Source organism: Onthophagus taurus, chromosome 8 (genome assembly GCF_036711975.1).
Source record: "Onthophagus taurus isolate NC chromosome 8, IU_Otau_3.0, whole genome shotgun sequence".
Taxonomy (NCBI): Eukaryota; Metazoa; Arthropoda; class Insecta; order Coleoptera; family Scarabaeidae; genus Onthophagus; species Onthophagus taurus.
In genome coordinates this window covers 9,856,315-9,874,774 of record NC_091973.1, presented here as the reverse complement: position 1 = coordinate 9,874,774, position 18,460 = coordinate 9,856,315, and the positions used below count along the sequence as shown (strand labels likewise).

Here is an 18,460-nt window from a genome sequence, read left to right as displayed (position 1 = left end):
GTGCTGCAGTAGATGGAGCTCATCTTGCTAAGAAATTCAAATCCATTCTACAACTACGGATAAATGAAGAATATTTTTGGACATACTCACAAATTGCACTATCGTGGATTAATTCAAAGCCAAACAAATATAAGACATTTGTTGCTAACAGAATTACCGAAATTCAGTCTACAAGCGACCCAGTTACATGGTTCCACGTGAAGTCACAACATAATCCTGTAGATTTGGTATCAAGAAACTTCTTTCGCTACGTTAACTAATTGCCGAGTTTTTTTGGCCGATTTTCTTCGCTCTTAGCTTACATAGTATTCGTATAGACTTTCTGAGTGTTCTGAAGTGGTCGATTTGTTAATTAATAACCAATAATTTACCCATAAATTAATACATTTTTAATTCCATTATTCTCGTTTCGCAAAAAATGATCATGTCGATATGCGGACGGTGTAATCGTGTGGTGGGGAGGAGATCGGGCGTCCAGTGCTTGGTGTGCTGCCTTTGGTTCCACACCAAATGCATTGATCCGGAGGAGACGTTGGAGTCTGTAGATGCGTGGACATGTCATGATTGCAGATCAAGAGAACGAGGCGCTATTTCTCGCAAATCATTTGGGTCTACTTCGGCGACTCCGTCCTGTCCTGCTATTACCTTCGAATCCGTCTACGAGATGGTTAAAGAGATGCGGTCCGAGTTGCGTTGTAAAAAGAGCTAACTTCTTCATTCAGTCGACTTTTGTAGCGCCCGTATATCAGATTTTGAACAAGTTGTTGAAGGAGCTAAAGAATAAAGTAAAAATTATTGATAAATTAACAGCCGAAAACTTACAATTGCGTGACCGGGTGTCTGATCTTACAGCTCAAGTTCATGATATGGAACAATATTCCCGCCGGAACAATTTAGAGATCCAGGGTGTTCCTGAAAAGAATAACGAAAATTTGTTGGATGCCGTTGCTGCTCATGTGGGGTATGATATTTCGCGTGTGGATGTAGACGCCATTTATCGTGTTCCTCATATCAACCGTAACAATTCAAATCCAAGGTCCATCGTAGTTCCTCGCAGCCTGCATCCAGAAGAGAAAATCCTTGCCCACGGGCTCATCAGCGGGCACGAAGATTGATGGCGTCGGTGAAAGATGCTTTGTGAACGAACCCTTACTATGATTGGTAAAGAAAAAAATTACAAAGACGTCCGCGCAGATGGACTTGGCCCTTAGACCAATGGATTATTACGTGACAAAAATGAAAGAGGCATTTTAAAGACAAGCTATCGCAGAACAGGAAGCTAAACATAAGTGGTATAATTTCCTCAATGGAAACAATTCCACCGTAAACAGGTGGTTTCCACCATACCAAGGAAATTCAGAAGAACGAGAATTTTATGAAAAATTACAAATATATATGGACCCGCGATTGTAAAATTTTTGTACGACAGACCCTCTGTGTTCCCTTCTGATTCAGATAGGGAACGAGAGGAATATTTCGCGTATGTAAACTATTAGGTCAATTTGTTGTAATTTATTAAATGCCATTTATTTTCTTTTTATTATCAGAATGTGCGCAGTACTCATTAAATGTCGACTTCGATGTGATCTGCTTAGCGGAAAATCTGCACCCCGGAATTTCTTCAGCTGATATTCTGCCTGACTCGTATGTTGTTATAAATAACTACTACATAAATAAATACTACATAACACTACTAAATAAATGTCCATCACGTTGTTACTTTTTAATTAGCAACAAAGACCAATGGATCATTACGTCACAAAAATGAAAGAGGCATTTTAAAGACAAGCTATCGCAGAACAGGAAGCTAAACATAAGTGGTATAATTTTCTCAATGGAAACAGTTCTACCGTAATCGGGTGGTCAAAAGCCATACCAAGAAGATTCGTGTACTTATTCTCTTTGAAATTCAGAAGGACGAGAATTTGATGAAAGTCATTCGTTGAAAGATTCTACAGGTAAAGTTTCATGTCCGGTTTTGAGAGCGTTGAAGTGTCCGTATTGTTATGCAGACAGTGATTGTGCTCATACTAGAAAGTATTGCCCAATGTATGAATTGTAATTGTTTAATTTCCGAAGTTATTCATATTCTCTTATTGAATATTCCAGTATTTTTATAAAAGGTAACATTGCGTTTTTTATTTCTATTTCTAAATAAAGTTTTGTGTTTAATTTTTTGATCATTTTAAAATTTGTTTGATAGGATAAGAATAGGGGGCGTGACAGTCGCCCTGTCTCCATCATCAGCCTCAGCGGCAACTAGCACCAAGAGCGTGAAGAGAGCGCCAGGTGTGAAACCCGGCCGAGGAAAGATTTCCGCACGTGTCGGGGAATAGACCCAGCGCTTGCTTACTTATCAGGAACAACATTAATGCATTTTTAATCTCAGAGCATAGCGACCGCGATTGTGTGGCTGCGGTTCTGACAATCCGAGGTGAGAAGGGCTGGACAGAAATTGTCATCTGGTCAACATACTTCCCCGGAACGGATAATGTTCTTCCACCAGCCGCTGTGCGAGACATAATTGCCTACAGCCGAAGGAATAACCTACAAGTGGTTGTTGGATGCGACGCCAATGCTCACCACGCAATGTGGGCCAGCACCAACACAAATGAAAGAGACTCGGATCACTTCTATTTAATAAGAAACAGATTCGATATCAAAGACCAAAGTGGTGTTTACAGGATTAAATATGGAGATTGTGATAAAATAAACGATGGACAGACTGGGCGAACTTTACATACACGTTTCGAAGAACACTTAACTAAAGATTCTTCAGCTATATACAAACACATAAGCACCTCTAAACACAAATAGATTTCAGTTGTGTCTCTTTACTGAAAAAGTCGAAAAATCAAAGGAGCTAGATCTATATGAAGAATACTATATTCACACTCAAAATAAAGAGATGCGATCCGAGTTGCGTTGTAAAAAGAGCTAACTTCTTCATTCAGTCGACTTTTGTAGCGCCCGTATATCAGATTTTGAACAAGTTGTTGAAAGAGCTAAAGAATAAAGTAAAAATTATTGATAAATTAACAGCCGAAAACTTACAATTGCGTGACCGGGTGTCTGATCTTACAGCTCAAGTTCATGATATGGAACAATATTCCCGCCGGAACAATTTAGAGATCCAGGGTGTTCCTGAAAAGAATAACGAAAATTTGTTGGATGCCGTTGCTGCTCATGTGGGGTATGATATTTCGCGTGTGGATGTAGACGCCGTTTATCGTGTTCCTCATATCAACCGTCACAATTCAAATCCAAGGTCCATCGCAGTTCCTCGCAGCAAAGACCAATGGATCATTACGTGACAAAAATGAAAGAGGCATTTTAAAGACAAGCTATCGCAGAACAGGAAGCTAAACATAAGTGGTATAATTTTCTCAATGGAAACAGTTCCACCGTAATCGGGTGGTCAAAAGCCATACCAAGAAGATTCGTGTACTTATTCTCTTTGAAATTCAGAAGGACGAGAATTTGATGAAAGTCATTCGTTGAAAGATTCTACAGGTAAAGTTTCATGTCCGGTTTTGAGAGTGTTGAAGTGTCCGTATTGTTATGCAGACAGTGATTGTGCTCATACTAGAAAGTATTGCCCAATGTATAAATTGTAATTGTTTAATTTCCGAAGTTATTCATATTCTCTTATTGAATATTCCAGTATTTTTATAAAAGGTAACATTGCGTTTTTTATTTCTATTTCTAAATAAAGTTTTGTGTTTAATTTTTTGATCATTTTAAAATTTGTTTGATAGGATAAGAATAGGGGGCGTGACAGTCGCCCTGTCTCCATCATCAGCCTCAGCGGCAACTAGCACCAAGAGCGTGAAGAGAGCGCCAGGTGTGAAACCCGGGCGAGGAAAGATTTCCGCACGTGTCGGGGAATAGACCCAGCGCTTGCTTACTTATCAGGAACAACACAAATGAAAGAGACTCGGATCACTTCTATTTAATAAGAAACAGATTCGATATCAAAGACCAAAGTGGTGTTTACAGGATTAAATATGGAGATTGTGATAAAATAAACGTTGGACAGACTGGGCGAACTTTACATACACGTTTCGAAGAACACTTAACTAAAGATTCTTCAGCTATATACAAACACATAAGCACCTCTAAACACAAATAGATTTCAGTTGTGTCTCTTTACTGAAAAAGTCGAAAAATCAAAGGAGCTAGATCTATATGAAGAATACTATATTCACACTCAAAATAAATCCCTTCTGCTCAACGATATTACTGAGCTTAATAATAACAGGTTTTTTATGAAATTTTTATAATCCTTCCAGAGTCCTCTAGTTTCTAACTTTGATAATACTTTGTAATACGATAAAAGTCTACTAATTAGATTTTAAGACCTTTAATTTTAGAAAATATTTTCTTAATTGTTTGTCTTTTGATATGTCAATTTCACGGTTCCAACTTTATATTACACATGCCCGCTTAAGCATTCCGTCTTGTTTCGTATCGTTCAGTCATACGTGTCCATCTCAAACGTTTAGTATCGTCTCATATACATTTAATTTTAATTTTTTAATTTTTTTCGATTTTATTTTAACATATTTTAGACTATTGATAGTATTTTTTTCCGTTGACACTTCAAACTAGTTTTATTTGGTTAGTGTAAGTGCTCCGAAAACCTCCTCTACAACCTAAAAATTTAGTTTTAACAATTCAACGTAATTCACATCATCCATCAATTAATCTTATTTAGTCATCGTCTTTTTGTCTACGACGATAATAACAATCTAAATTTTCTTACCGACACAGTTGCTGACATATCCGTTTTAACATTTACACTTTTCGCATCCTTAAAAAAAGATTCAACTTCATATCCTTCAGCAGCTAATGGGTTTACAATCAATACCTACTGTAGCGCATCACGCACTCTTATTATTTTTATATAGAAACATCATGTTATATCACCATGGGTTGTTATATCAACATAATGTATTTTCCCATGGCGATTTTGTTATAGTCATAAAATAATAAATAAACTGGTAGACAAACATAAAACAGTCTACCAAATACTCCATTTTAATTTTTAATATTTTATTATATGGTTAATTAATATAGAGTTACAAATAAATATACTCTATAATTGGTGACCCCGACTATTTTCAAAAAAGAAAATATATAATAATAACCATATAATAAATCTATAATAAACACCAATCGAAGAAGAATTAGAAGAAGACGAAATATACACATGGAATAAAAACGACAAGAAGAAATTTACCAGAAATACGGAATAAAGAAATCTACGACAAGAAGAAATATGCGTTTCATAAAAGAAAAATCTACCTAAGAAAAATAAGAGAAGAAGAAACCTACTATTACAACTAATCATCATAATAACTGATTTTTGGGTGAGTGACAATTGTTTCTATTCCTCATAAGTCAGACATTATATTCTTCAAATTTTCAATCATTGATTCTTCGATACTAAACAAGGTTTCATTCAAAATGCCCGATAATAACGTTGGTGTTACACAAAATTTTTCCGAAAATTTTTCTGCAGTGCGACTTCCACCTTTTTGGGTATCAAAACCTGAAATCTGGTTTACTCAGGTGGAAGCAAAATTTTCAATTTGTAATGTGCAGAATGACAAAGCTAAATACAATCTGGTGATTTCTAATTTACCGTTAGAAATCATTTCATCAGTTATTGATGTGATTAATAACCCACCAGACACAAACTTATATCCTTTTCTTAAAAAAACTTTAATTGATAGACTATCACAAAGTGAGGAGAAACGTCTGGATGATCTCCTGTCGGGTTCAGAGATGGGAAATCAAAAACCATCTGAATTCTTCCGAGGTATGATGGTTACTGCAGGTGGTTCTCAAGTTGTAAGTCAAGACTTACTTTTAAAACTTTGGAAGAGGAGGCTTCCACACACAATTTCAGTTGCCTTACTGGCCTCTGGAAAAAGTGATCCACTTGAATTACTAACGATGGCAGATAAAATTTGGGATTCTTTAAATTCCGGTCCTTATTCCTCATTAAAAGTTTCAGAAATTACGCCTGCCCAAAATTCACATTCGACGCATGATTTTCCTTTATTAAAAGCCATCAGTGATTTAACTTCAACTTGTCAAACTTTGTTGCAAACTGTAACACAACAACACACATCTATTACATCTATTCAAAATAAAATAAATAACTTACAACAGGGTGTTGAAGATATAAATTCTTTACAACGTCAGTGTTGTTCACATTGTCGTTACAATGACAATTCTTCATTTCGTTCGCGCAATCGTACTCCTTCTCAAGAACGTTCAAACATTTGCAAATTTCATAGCAGATATGGTACCAAAGCTTATAGTTGTGAAGGTACTTGGTGTAAATTCCATAATTTAATAAAAAATAAACCAACTACATCCTATTCAAATTCAAAAAAACTAATTAAAGTTTCGATAGAAAAATCCTCACCTTCTTCAAAATCAATTAACCAAATATCTTCCAGACTTTTTGTATATGATAATAAAAATAACCTGCGATTTTTGATTGACACCGGAGCTGACATTTCTGTCATTCCAAATAAATTTTATCCCTTAAATCAAAAAGACTCACAGTCCATACTTACTGCGGCTAACGGTTCTGTAATCGATACTTATGGTAAAAAATTACTAACCGTCTCTTTAAATTTACGAAGAAATTTTCCTTTCGTTTTCACAATTGCGAATGTTACAAAACCAATTATTGGAGCTGATTTCCTCAATAAATTCGCCATTTTAGTTGATATAAAAAATCGACAATTGATAGACTCAAAGACCACTTTATCTACTTATGGCACGTTAGCCAACTCAGAAATTTCTTCCCCTAAATTATTTTCTATCGAAACTGAATTTACAAATCTTTTAAAATCCTTTCCAAATTTAACCACTATTCCAGATTTTAATTTACCTGTTAAACATAATGTTAAACATTATATTATAACCGATTCACATCTTCCATTTTGTAGGCCGAGACGACTTGACAAAACTAAATTTGCAATCGCCAAAAGAGAATTCAATGATATGGTAGAACTCGGTATTTGTAGATCATCTTCTTCTTCTGTTGCTTCACCCTTACACATGGTACCTAAAAAAGATTGTCAAGACTGGCGTCCTTGTGGCGACTATCGTCAGTTAAATTTAGTAACGGTACCAGACAGATACCCATTACCTCATTTGCAAGATTTTAATTTGAACCTTCATGGTTGCACAATTTTTTCAAAAATCGATCTTGTACGAGCGTATCACCAGATACCAGTAGCAGAAGAAGATATCTACAAAACCGCTATCACTACCCCTTTCGGTCTCTATGAGTTCTCTAGAATGCCATTTGGGTTAAAAAACGCAGCCCAAACGTTTCAACGATCCTCGACGTTTGGATACCTCAAAATTTGTGGTTGCCAAAGAAGCATTTTAAACCAAGCGGTCTTACTGAAAATATCTTTTAAAAGAGCATAAAATGCTCTTGCAAACAAGACCAAAAATATTCAAATCGGTTGAACGGTCCAGGAGATATTAAAATATAAACATTTGAAAACGCATTGGCCTCCCCCTCCCTTATTATGACAGATATGAGAAATATCGCAAAACAAAAGCGATGCGGTATTATCCAAGCTACTAAATGGTGTTGTCAAAGTTATAAATTAAAGATATATTAAAGCTTATCGTCTAAGTTTTTGAGATAGCGGGAATTTTATGTTTCTCTATGGCAGTTAAGCCTCCTAGTGGTCGAATTATGAAGTTCAAAATAATTTCCAGCTATTTCTCTTGCCCACTTTGCCTATAAGGATTTTTTCCCAAACCTCTAGGCCTTACCGTTGTCGAGATACAGCCGTTCTGTACTCTTAACAGAGCACCCTGCATAGATGTGTGTGTAAGAATAACCCACACTACACTTATCAAGCGGAAAAATCAGCAGAATTCGCTCTACACAACTTGATTGGTAGAGTATCTAGGACGCTCCAAGATAAAGAGATCTTGGTTTGTGCGTTTCTAGATATAGAAGGTGCGCTTAACAACGCAATACCACAATCTCTTGAAAGAGCTGCTTTTGACAGGGGAGTGGAAGCAACTATAGAGGATTGGATCCTGCTTTATAGTAGAATAGTTTCTAGTTCACTGGGGCCTAAGTGCGCGCGTAAATATTACGCACTCCCCTAAGCATGCATACATACATACAACCTTGATTAACGGTGTCACTCGGCAGCGAACGTGTTAAGCAAGATTATAGCTTGGAAACGTACTGTATTCCAGACGGAATACAGGCATTTGCTATTGACATGGGTGGTCTAATCATTCTAGAGATGGGTGAAGAACATGACAGTACGACTTTTCTCAAACAGACAGTCAAGTCGCTCTCCAGGCGCTGCAAGCCGTGAAAACGGTGTCGGCTCTGGTTAATGACTGTAAGAGAACATTAAACACACTGAGTTGTGATAACAAAGTTTCTCTGATCTGGGTCCCAGGTCACTCTGGGGTTGTTGGAAATGAAGCGGCAGATGAGCTAGCACGAGAGGCCAGAACCTGTGGGCTGAAGAGAGACTTCGTCTACTGTGGACCAGTTCTCCTGGAATGAGACATGCTAAGGTGTTTATTAACATCGCCTCTGTCAAACCCGGGAATATTTTAGGACTTGCTCGCAGCAGCATTAAAGTTCTAATGGGTGTCTTTACTGGGCACTGTAGATTAAAAGCACACCTCAACTTGTTGGATCTAGCCGACAATGTTAAATGCCGAATATGTGCGAAGAAAGCGGAGACGGTTGAGCATGTTATATGCCACTGCCCTGCTGTTAACCGTATCAAATTCTCGATTTTTGGGTCGCAATTTATCTCCGCAAAGGATCTGAATGACCTTTCACCGAGCAAGGTATTAATGTTCGTTAAGAGCATTGGACTACACGGTAAAATTTGATATCGTTGTCTACCATTTAGGGCCCCTTAGGTACCCCTTAGGGTTGCGGTGCAAGGTTAGTTGTCCGCCTACCCGATATGTAATCTATGTAATATAACGTAATGTAACATTAAATATTCTATTATTTCCTCGTCCGCTGACATTGAACAACTTTAAGTGTTGCTGCATTTGCGTGGCGGTGATATCGCGGTGGGAGTTGACTACAGACCGGGTAATGTCAACTGCTCTCTGTGTTTGGGTGAGCTATATGACATGGTTGCGAACTGCCTGCTCCTGACTGACCAAATTCTCTGTTTTGGAGATTTTAACATTAATGTGCTCAACTCTGGAAGCTCAGATACACTTCGATTATTTTCTTTTCTGGACACATAAGAAGCAGCCCAATTGATTGATTGCGCGATCAGGACAACCGCATTGTCCGCTACACTTTTAGATCTTATTATATCATCTGATACGTCTTTAGTTCTCTCTTTGGATATGGTTGATTGTGCAAAGAGATGGGCGTCGACTCGTCGACTTTGATTATTGACGTCCGCGTGTCCACAATATGTCAACTATGTACAGAGTGTCGACAATGTCGATAATCTAGAATATTTCGTTGTGATGTGAATGAGGTTAGGTAGTTGCAAAACAGTGAATGTGCAATAAATTCGCAACGAATTCACGAACACGGTGTAAATTTGCCTTACGATCAGTGGTCGGAAGCTGAACGCTAATTTTAGTAACCTAAAGTTCGACTTAATAAAAATTAATACTTTACATGCTCGGCATCAAGCACATAGGTACATATCAAGAAAATACAGGGCAGCAGAGAGAATCGAAGAAATTTATAAAATCTTATTTCAAGTCTTATTTCATCCTAAAAATATGTTCTATAACAGTGGAAATTTTTTAAGCATATTTTTCTTTTTAATTCTTTTAGTTATAAACGACTGACCCAAAATAATAAATAAGCTCAAAATAGTCTCTTTTTAAAAAGGGATTATTGTTCAAGTTTCTACTCTTTTAGGACCTATTTTCTTGAAACAAAGTTTTACTATTATCCAGTGTAATCCTGTGCAATATTTCTTGTCTAACCCTATATAAAGGTTGAGTCAGAAAGAATGGGAAATCACGAAACTGGAGATAGTAGACACTAAATATGCTTTTTACCAATGTTGCTAGTTTAGGAGATACAGGGTGTTCAAAATTGATATTTTTTCTCTTTCATTTCTTAAAAATTTTTAAAGTTTTAATAGTATTTACGTAAAATTTGGAATTTTGAGGTATTTCAGTATGATAAATAAGAATTTGATGTTGTTTCATTAGTTGTAGAAGGCGTTAGTTACGCATTATTATTTAATTTAGCAAGCCTGAATACAGCCGATAAAAACCGGGTTCAAAATAAAAGGTGCCGGTTTCAACTAATTTTCTTCGAAATAAAAACAAGTTTGAAAATAAAAAAGGTGTATAATTACCTAATCCTAATTAACAAATCCTAATCTAACCCTCTTCGGTGCGACACAAATGAATTTAAGTTTCGGTAAGAACGGCAAACGTGATAATCGGTCGACAGTTGAGATTTTTCTCTATTAAAAGTGCGCACGAGATCGTGCGTACTTGACAAACGTTTTATTGTTGTAAAAAATATACATTATTGTTAATATTTTTTACAACAATAAAATATGAAGCATCAAAAAATGTTAATATAATGAATTAACAAAAACAATGAGGGACGAAACACAAGTAAGTCGATTGGCAAAATATAAATTTTCGCCACTGGGCGCTGCAAACAACCGTTAACGGTTTTTATATCAACAAGGCGTTAGGACAGTGTAAACCTCCTCAAAGGTAAGCATCTAGGTACCGATAGCTCTAATTAAATGATTTTTTACGGACTTCACACCTGCTTCAATCAATCCATTGAAATGTGGTGCACTTGGAGAATTAAATTTCCATTCGATACCAAATTTGGAACCAGTAACTGTAGCCAATTCTTGTTATTTGTTGTTAGCACCAATAAAGTTAGTTCCATGGTCACTAAAAATGGTTGTACAGTTACCTCGTCTTGAGATGAATCTCCGTAGAGCCGCGATGAAAGCATCGGTAGAAAGATCTAAAACCAACTCTAAATGGAGCGCTTTAATGGATGTATACACAAAAACACAAATATATGACTTCACCGATCGCACTCCTCTTGCTCAATGCATGGTTGTATATATGGGACCAGCAAAATCAACCCCGACCACAGTGAAAGGTTTTAATTCTGTGACTCGGAAGCTAAGAAGATCTGCCATCATTGGAACGTACGATCTGGGTTTCGCACGAAAACATCGAATACATCATGATAGGACTTGATAAATAGCACTTCTTGGAGATAGAATCCAATATTGTTGTGCTAGTAATGATGATAAACTTCGAAGACCAGGATGTATAAATTTATGATGTGTTTCTTCAATTATTAGTTGTGTTAACCGACAATTTTGCGGTAATAATAATTGATGTTTATGCTCGAATGGTATTTCAGCACAACGTAACCGACCACCCATCCTGAGCAACCCTCTATCGATGAACGGAGGGAGCTGTCGATAAGGTTTCTTGGGCGTTTGGTTATGATGAATGGATTGAATGAGATCAGAAAAATATTGCCTCTGAATGATGAAAACATGAAGGGAGTTTTGAATTTCAAAGGTAGATAAGATGTTAGAGGTAAATCGTTTTTTATAACTACTAAGGCTTTCACGGCCGGTGTTAATTAAACTAAAACTAGAACTAACACTAGCACTATCACTAGAACTAACACTAGACCTAGAACTAGAAACTTTTCGGTTAAGCCGTGCGTTTTTTGAAAAAAATTTTGACGTTTGAAGTGACACTTCGAACTTGTTTCTGAAGAAGGTTGCAACATGGCATCCGAAACGTCAAACATTTTTTTAGTTTTAATGAGTTCATCTTGATTTTGATAACGTAAGTAAATTGCAGTAGCATATCCCACCTCAGAGGCGTCACAAAAGAGGTGAAGCTCACAAGTTTTATAATCACTAGATGACATGAAGCGAGGTATTTCGAGATTTGATAATAAAGTTAATTGTTGCTTAAAGTTTTCCCATTGTGTTACCAGGTGCTGAGGTGGAATGTCATCCCAATCACAATGAACTTGCCAAAGTTGTTGAATAAAATGCTTAGCTTTGAATGTACATGGCGTTAAAATCGCAATGGATCATAAATCCGAGCAATATCTGAAAGAATACTGCGTTTTGTCGAATGATTTGAACGAGGTAAATATTGATATTTGAAGTTGTCCGTGATTGGACACCAATGTAATCCCAGAATTTTAACAGTAATTGAGTCTTCATAGTCCAAAGACAGTAATGATTGCAAAACAGTTTGAGATATGATTTCCAAAAGGTGTGAACAATTACTCGCCCACTTGCCGAGCTCAAACCCCCCTTTCCGTAGAATAACAATTAAATCTTCCTTTAATGTAAGTAAATTTTTGATTGATGTTGCACTAGTGACAGTATCATCAACATAGACATTATGTTTTAGAATATGACCATGAGGATGTGTATAAGAATATAAATTAATTAATTCAAATATTGTTCGAAGGGCTAAGAAAGGTGCTGAAGCGACACCATATGTTACGGTGTTGGGTTGATAAATTTGAATGGGATCTTCAGGGGAAAATCGGCATAAAACATTTTGAAAAACACGATCAGATGGCGAGATCATGATCTGACGATACATCTGCTTTATATCATAGATAAATACGAATTTAAATAATCGAAACTTGATTAGAACATTAATAATATTTTGCTGTAGTTTGGGGCCGATTAACAAATTATCGTTTAACGATTTTCCATTCTAAGAAGAAGCGGAAGCGTCAAAGACTACCCTAAGTTTATAATTGGCAGCATCATTGTGTGTTTCGCAATGATGTGTGATGCAACGATGGTGTGCTGAAGCGACACCATATGTTACGGTGTTGAGTTGATAAATTTGAATGGGATCTTCAGGGGAAAATCGCCATAAAACATTTTGAAAAACACGATCAGATGGCGAGATTATGATCTGACGATACATCTGCTTTATATCACAGATAAATACGAATTTAAATAATCGAAAATTGGTTAGAATATTAATAATATTTTGTAGTAGTTTGGTGCCGATTAACAAATTATCGTTTAACGATTTTCCATTGGAAGAAGAAGCGGAAGCGGAAGCGTCAAAGACTACCCTAAGTTTATAATTGGCAGCATCATTGCGAAAGACACAATGATGTGGAATATAATAATTACTGGAATTAGGAATATTAGAAGGAATTAGAGACATATGGCCTGAATGCAAATAATCCCTCATGAATTCGATGTATTTCTCGTGAAGTATATCATCTTTCAACAAACGTTTCTCCAATAATTTGAATCGATTCAGAGCAATATCATATGAACTTCCAAGAATAGGTTCTTTGGTTCTAAACAGGAGTGATACAATAAATCTGCCATTAATATCACAACGATAATTATTTTTGTAATGATTTTCACACTTTGCCTCTTCAATTGACATCATCTTGATTTCAGAAGTAGATTCCAATTCCCAAAAGCGTTGCATTGATAAATGTAATGAGTCATCAGTTCTTGAGATACATGTTGATAAAGACGTGGATGGTAATAATTTGGATTTCCCATCACTATCCACCCGAACACTGAATGCACAGCCACAGGATCGTCCTGACCACCACAGACACGACCACCAGTAAACAATTGAGGTACCAATTCTGCTCCCAATAATATATCCACTTCTTCGGAAGGAGAATGATGTTCGGGATGGAATTGGAGGCATTTAAGATAATAGTAGGATTGTATAATAGAAGATAATGAAGGTTGAGCGGAACATATTGAAGATGTAACAATAGCTCTCAGATTAAAGGATAAGTTTCGGGACTGGCAAGGTTGAATGATGCAAGTGACACTTCCTTTGTTACAGATGGACGTCATCGAGTTTAAACCCTGTATTTTTAACGAAGAATTATTTTGTCGTGGCAAACGAAGTCGTTGCAGTAGCTTGGTGGTAATAAAATTTGACGTGCTTCCAGAATCAATCAATGCACATGCCAAATGAGATTGACCAAACTGATCATAAATATGAATAAAGGCGATGGGTAAGATAACTCGACGATTTTCTGGTTTTGAATGATTATTTATATCTAATGTTGTACCCATATGAATAGAAGGAATTGGCTGTTTAGGTCCAAAATGAAGTAATGTATGATGGCGTTGCTTGCATGAATGACAACAGTGATTTGAAACGCAATTGTTAGTGATATGACCTTTGCTTAAACAATTTCGACACAAATTGTTATCTCTTGCTATCACTAATTTTTCAGCTGGCGATTTAACATGAAATTGAGCACATCGGTAAACTTGATGTGATTCGGAGCATATCGGACATTTGACGGCTGATTTCGAATCTCCCACTAGTATAATTCTCATTGGTCACTGGAATTCTCTTTACCAATTTCAAAGCTTCTCCAGTGAGTGACGTCAATAGGTATTGATATTTAGCCACTGGAGATAACGACTTGTTTTCGTGTACCATAGTTCGGAACAAATCAAAAAAGGTAGGCCAATCTTTCTGCTGACCATTGAAAGTTGGAATTGAAAGTTTATTCAATTTAGGTGTGGTGATCATATGAGGGCCACCCTGAGGATTCGCTGGGGCTGGCGTGAATTTTTGTATAAGTGCCTTGATTGTAAAATAGGCCCCATCGACCCGTTGCCGAATCATATCATAATCATCAAACTCATCATCATCAATTAAACCAACGATCTGATTATGGATCGTCTTGAAATCAGTATAAGATACTTCTACAGATTCATCACGAACTAGAAATTCCGCTTGTTGTTTCGGATCGTCGATAATATCTTGACCAGCCTTCATGGTTTCGATAAGGCGATTCTCAGCGACTTGACATTAATTTATTAAGTTTATCTGCCATAATGTCTCAGGGAGAAGGCAGGGGAAATAAACAAGAAAGAAACGAGATAAGAATTACCACTCCTGGAAGTAATATCAATAATAATTAGAATAAATTAAAAAGGTAATTTTTTCAGATGAGAAAATGCGGGAAAGAAAATTCCAAGGGGAATAAATTCTCAATGGAGAACTGAAGAAAAAAATTCAGAAAATTAAATATTTAATCAAAGTTCCAAGGGGACCATATTCCTAAAGAAGAATTGCCGAAAAAATTTAGAAAATAGATATTCAATTAATGTTCCAAGGGGAACAAATTCTTAAAGAAGAATTGCGGAAAAATTTAGAAATTAAAAATATTCAAAGTTGTAAGGAAATTTTAAGTTCAAGAGAACAATAAGGTTGCATGTAACGTCGCACGTGTGACGGAACAAAAAAAAATTGTTGACCACGTTGTGCCAGATGGCCACGCCGAAAATTAAAGAAAATCTCTCCAAACATGAGAAACGTAATTTTAGAACATAAGAAAAATAAAAAATATTCAATTAAAGTTCCACGGGGAACAAAATCTTAAAGAAGAATTGAGTAAAATTGGAAAAATAAATATATATCCGGCTCGAAGGACCAAATGAATACAGCCGATAAAAACCGGGTTCAAATAAAAGGTGCCGGTTTCAAATAATTTTCTTTGAAATAAAAACAAGTTTGAAAATAAAAAAGGTGTATAATTACCTAATCCTAATTAACAAATCCTAATCTAACCCTCTTCGTTACGACACAAATGAATTTAATTTTCGGTAAGAACGGCAAACGTGATAATCGCTCGACAGTTGATTTTTCGATGCGATCTTATTTCAATTTTTTTCTTAAATGTCAATTGTGTATTAATTTTCCGAGTAGTTAACACCTGTATCTCATAAATCAGCGACATCGACATAATTCATGTTGGGTTAATTCATCATATTTTCGTATGTAGCTATCTCCAGTGCTGAGATTTCTCATTCTTTATAACTCATCCTATGTAATTAATACATTTTTTTCATTCTGTTACATTAAGCTAAATAATCCTCGACATATTTATATAAATATTTAATCAGTTATAATGGTATTTCAGAAATGTTTGCCGTTATAATAATATACGTACGGAATTCAGTTCCAGTTGTACAGAAGTTGTATCACTGAAACCACTAGATGAGGTAGTAAAGACATAAGAGTAGTATAGATTCGCCGATTCAAGAACCTCCTCCTCGAAGCTGCGTTCTAGGAGGAGGTTCTTGAACCGGCAAATTTTTTGGAGGTCGGAGGAGATTCAATGAGGAGAGGAGGTTCTTGAATCGGCAAACTTTTTGAGGGGTTTCGTTTGAGGAGGAGGTCAATTAACATGAGAAGGTCATGAGAAGATGCTATTTTGACGAAATTATTAAAAATTTATAGTTTAGATCATGTTATTTTGACAATGTTATTAAAAAATTATCTTTATATGTAACTTGTTTACCTAGATGAAAACAATTACTATGTTTATCCTTCGACGCTTCTCAATGAACTGTTAATTGTTCGATATATCTCTTAATTTATTATACATAAAGGTATACGGTTTTGAGACATGTAGGTATACAAATAAGTGAGTCATGACCTACCTGCGAGATATATTTTTTTAATTTATTATGTAAAGGTATACGGGTATTTAAAAATAAGTGAGGAGGTTCTTGAATCGGTAAATTTTTTGTAGGGATACGTTCGAGGAGAAGGTCAACTAACTTGTTAGTAGTAGGTGAGTCATGATCTACCTGCGAGATATTATTTTAGGAGCTTCTTAATAAATTTGTCATGTGTTCTGTCTGACGTCTCACGATATAATGTCGTGTAAGAACATGTATAGTAGATATATTCGGTAATGATGTGAAACATCACTCCCCCCACCACTAACCTTATGTATTGCTATAAATACAACGTTGATCGAAGTTGTACCGCAGAGTGTTTGCTTCTGAGTAAGGTTTTTGTGTATTTAGTACATATTAAAAATATTGTGTAGATTTTTGGTGCAGTTAGTACAGAGGATTTTTAACGTAACGAGTAAGTAATTCAAATGTAATACAAGTAGATAATGTACTAATGTAAAAAATAATATTGATGTTTAATGGTAACCAGACCGAACCCCAAATGTCCAACTAAGAGAGCTGCTGTAAATTAATTTGAAAAGGGTGAATTTAAAAAACCTGCCCAAAACATGAAAATGGAGGGTAATTGTAATGAAACAACAGCTACAAATGTGTCGCTAGGAAGTGATAATCAAAGAAAAAGGATGGAGTATTCGATGGAATCAATTTGTTGGCTTCTGACTTAGCGGAGTACGTATTTCCTAGCAATCAACAACATTATGTAGAAAATTGTGGAAAGTTACCTTTCACAAGTAACGTAGTATTAAATGAAGCAGTGAAAAATAAACTTCAAAAAGGTAATCAAGCGCCATTATACTCCGAGAGTACATATTATTTAAATAAAAATCAAACGAAATGGATATCGGTTGGCATGTCTGCCAATCTACATTTTGATCCGGTTATAAGATTAATGGGAAAAGGGAAATGCATAACTTTTACCGAAGACGAATGGAAAAATGTGATTAATAGCAGACAATTGATTATGAATAGTTTTGTTGGTGATTTATAGACACCACCACATTTCGTTGTAAGCGGCATGACCTGCAGCAGCCAATGGATAGAAAATGTACGAAAAGTGTTGAAAATGAAAAGGGGGTCAGAAATATTTTACCTGGCTTACGACTCGTTACACGAATTGTGGAAACTTAGCGATTTAGTTTCGAGTAGGGTAGAAGTATTAAAGTGTATGGAATATAAAAATTATTACGATAGCGTGATCGATGTGGTATCAACAATGCAAGGTGATATAAAATCGAATATATTGATTGCTTCAAACGGCGCACGAAGTGAACATTTGTGCGTAACTAAAGAACTGCTCATATACGGTATAGATAAGGTATTACTGGATTTAGATTTGCACGCATTAATGAAGATGTGAAGTGAACAAAATGGAAAAAAAGTGACGTTTTGCGAATCCAAAAATAGAGTGTACCGAATGCACACTTGGACGTTTGCTTACAGACAATTAAGGATAAGTGACTGGGAAGAAAAGATGTTGGACGGAATTAGATTTAAGAATATGATAAGAAACGTAAATAAGTTATTAGAAAAATATTTAGACGTAGATTATAGATTAAATATACAGGGTGAGTCGGGAGGAACGGACCAAACTTTAGGAGTGTATTGTACGCTTGAAAATAATGTAAAAAAACTCATATGTTGTTATCCGATTTTCATTTGTTTTCAATTGATTGCATAACTACAGTTAAACATTTAACGTAGATTTGACAGTTTGATTTGCATTAAGTGCTATAAAATGCCAAGTACTTATTCATATTTAGAATATACAGACATGTTATTTGTATATGGTTTTTGTAACGGGAGTGCTACAGCTGCTGCAGATGAATATCGTGTAACGCCAAAAAAAAATATTAATATAGAAATAAAAAAAATAGTGTTTTATTACTAAAAGATTCTTTTCACGATCCCGGTTTTGT

General features: G+C 35.8%; 1 protein-coding gene across 1 annotated transcript; it reads left to right on the top strand.

Moving 5' to 3' along the window:
- The first annotated feature begins 664 nt into the window (after nt 1-664).
- On the top strand, nt 665-3,314 carry LOC139431046 (uncharacterized). The gene is made up of 3 exons (XM_071198616.1): nt 665-695; nt 811-1,017; nt 3,043-3,314. Exons 1-3 carry the CDS (start codon nt 665-667, stop codon nt 3,312-3,314), a joined length of 510 nt encoding a protein of 169 aa, XP_071054717.1.
- Nucleotides 3,315-18,460: the final 15,146 nt, after the last annotated feature.

Coding starts and splice junctions, on each gene's coding strand:
- LOC139431046 (XM_071198616.1), top strand. CDS start 665: ATGGTTAAAGAGATGCGGTCCGAGTTGCGTT. Junction 696..810: donor GATGCGGTCCGAGTTGCGTT/GTAAAAAGAGCT, acceptor ATAAATTAACAG/CCGAAAACTTACAATTGCGT. Junction 1,018..3,042: donor TCGTGTTCCTCATATCAACC/GTAACAATTCAA, acceptor ATAAATTAACAG/CCGAAAACTTACAATTGCGT.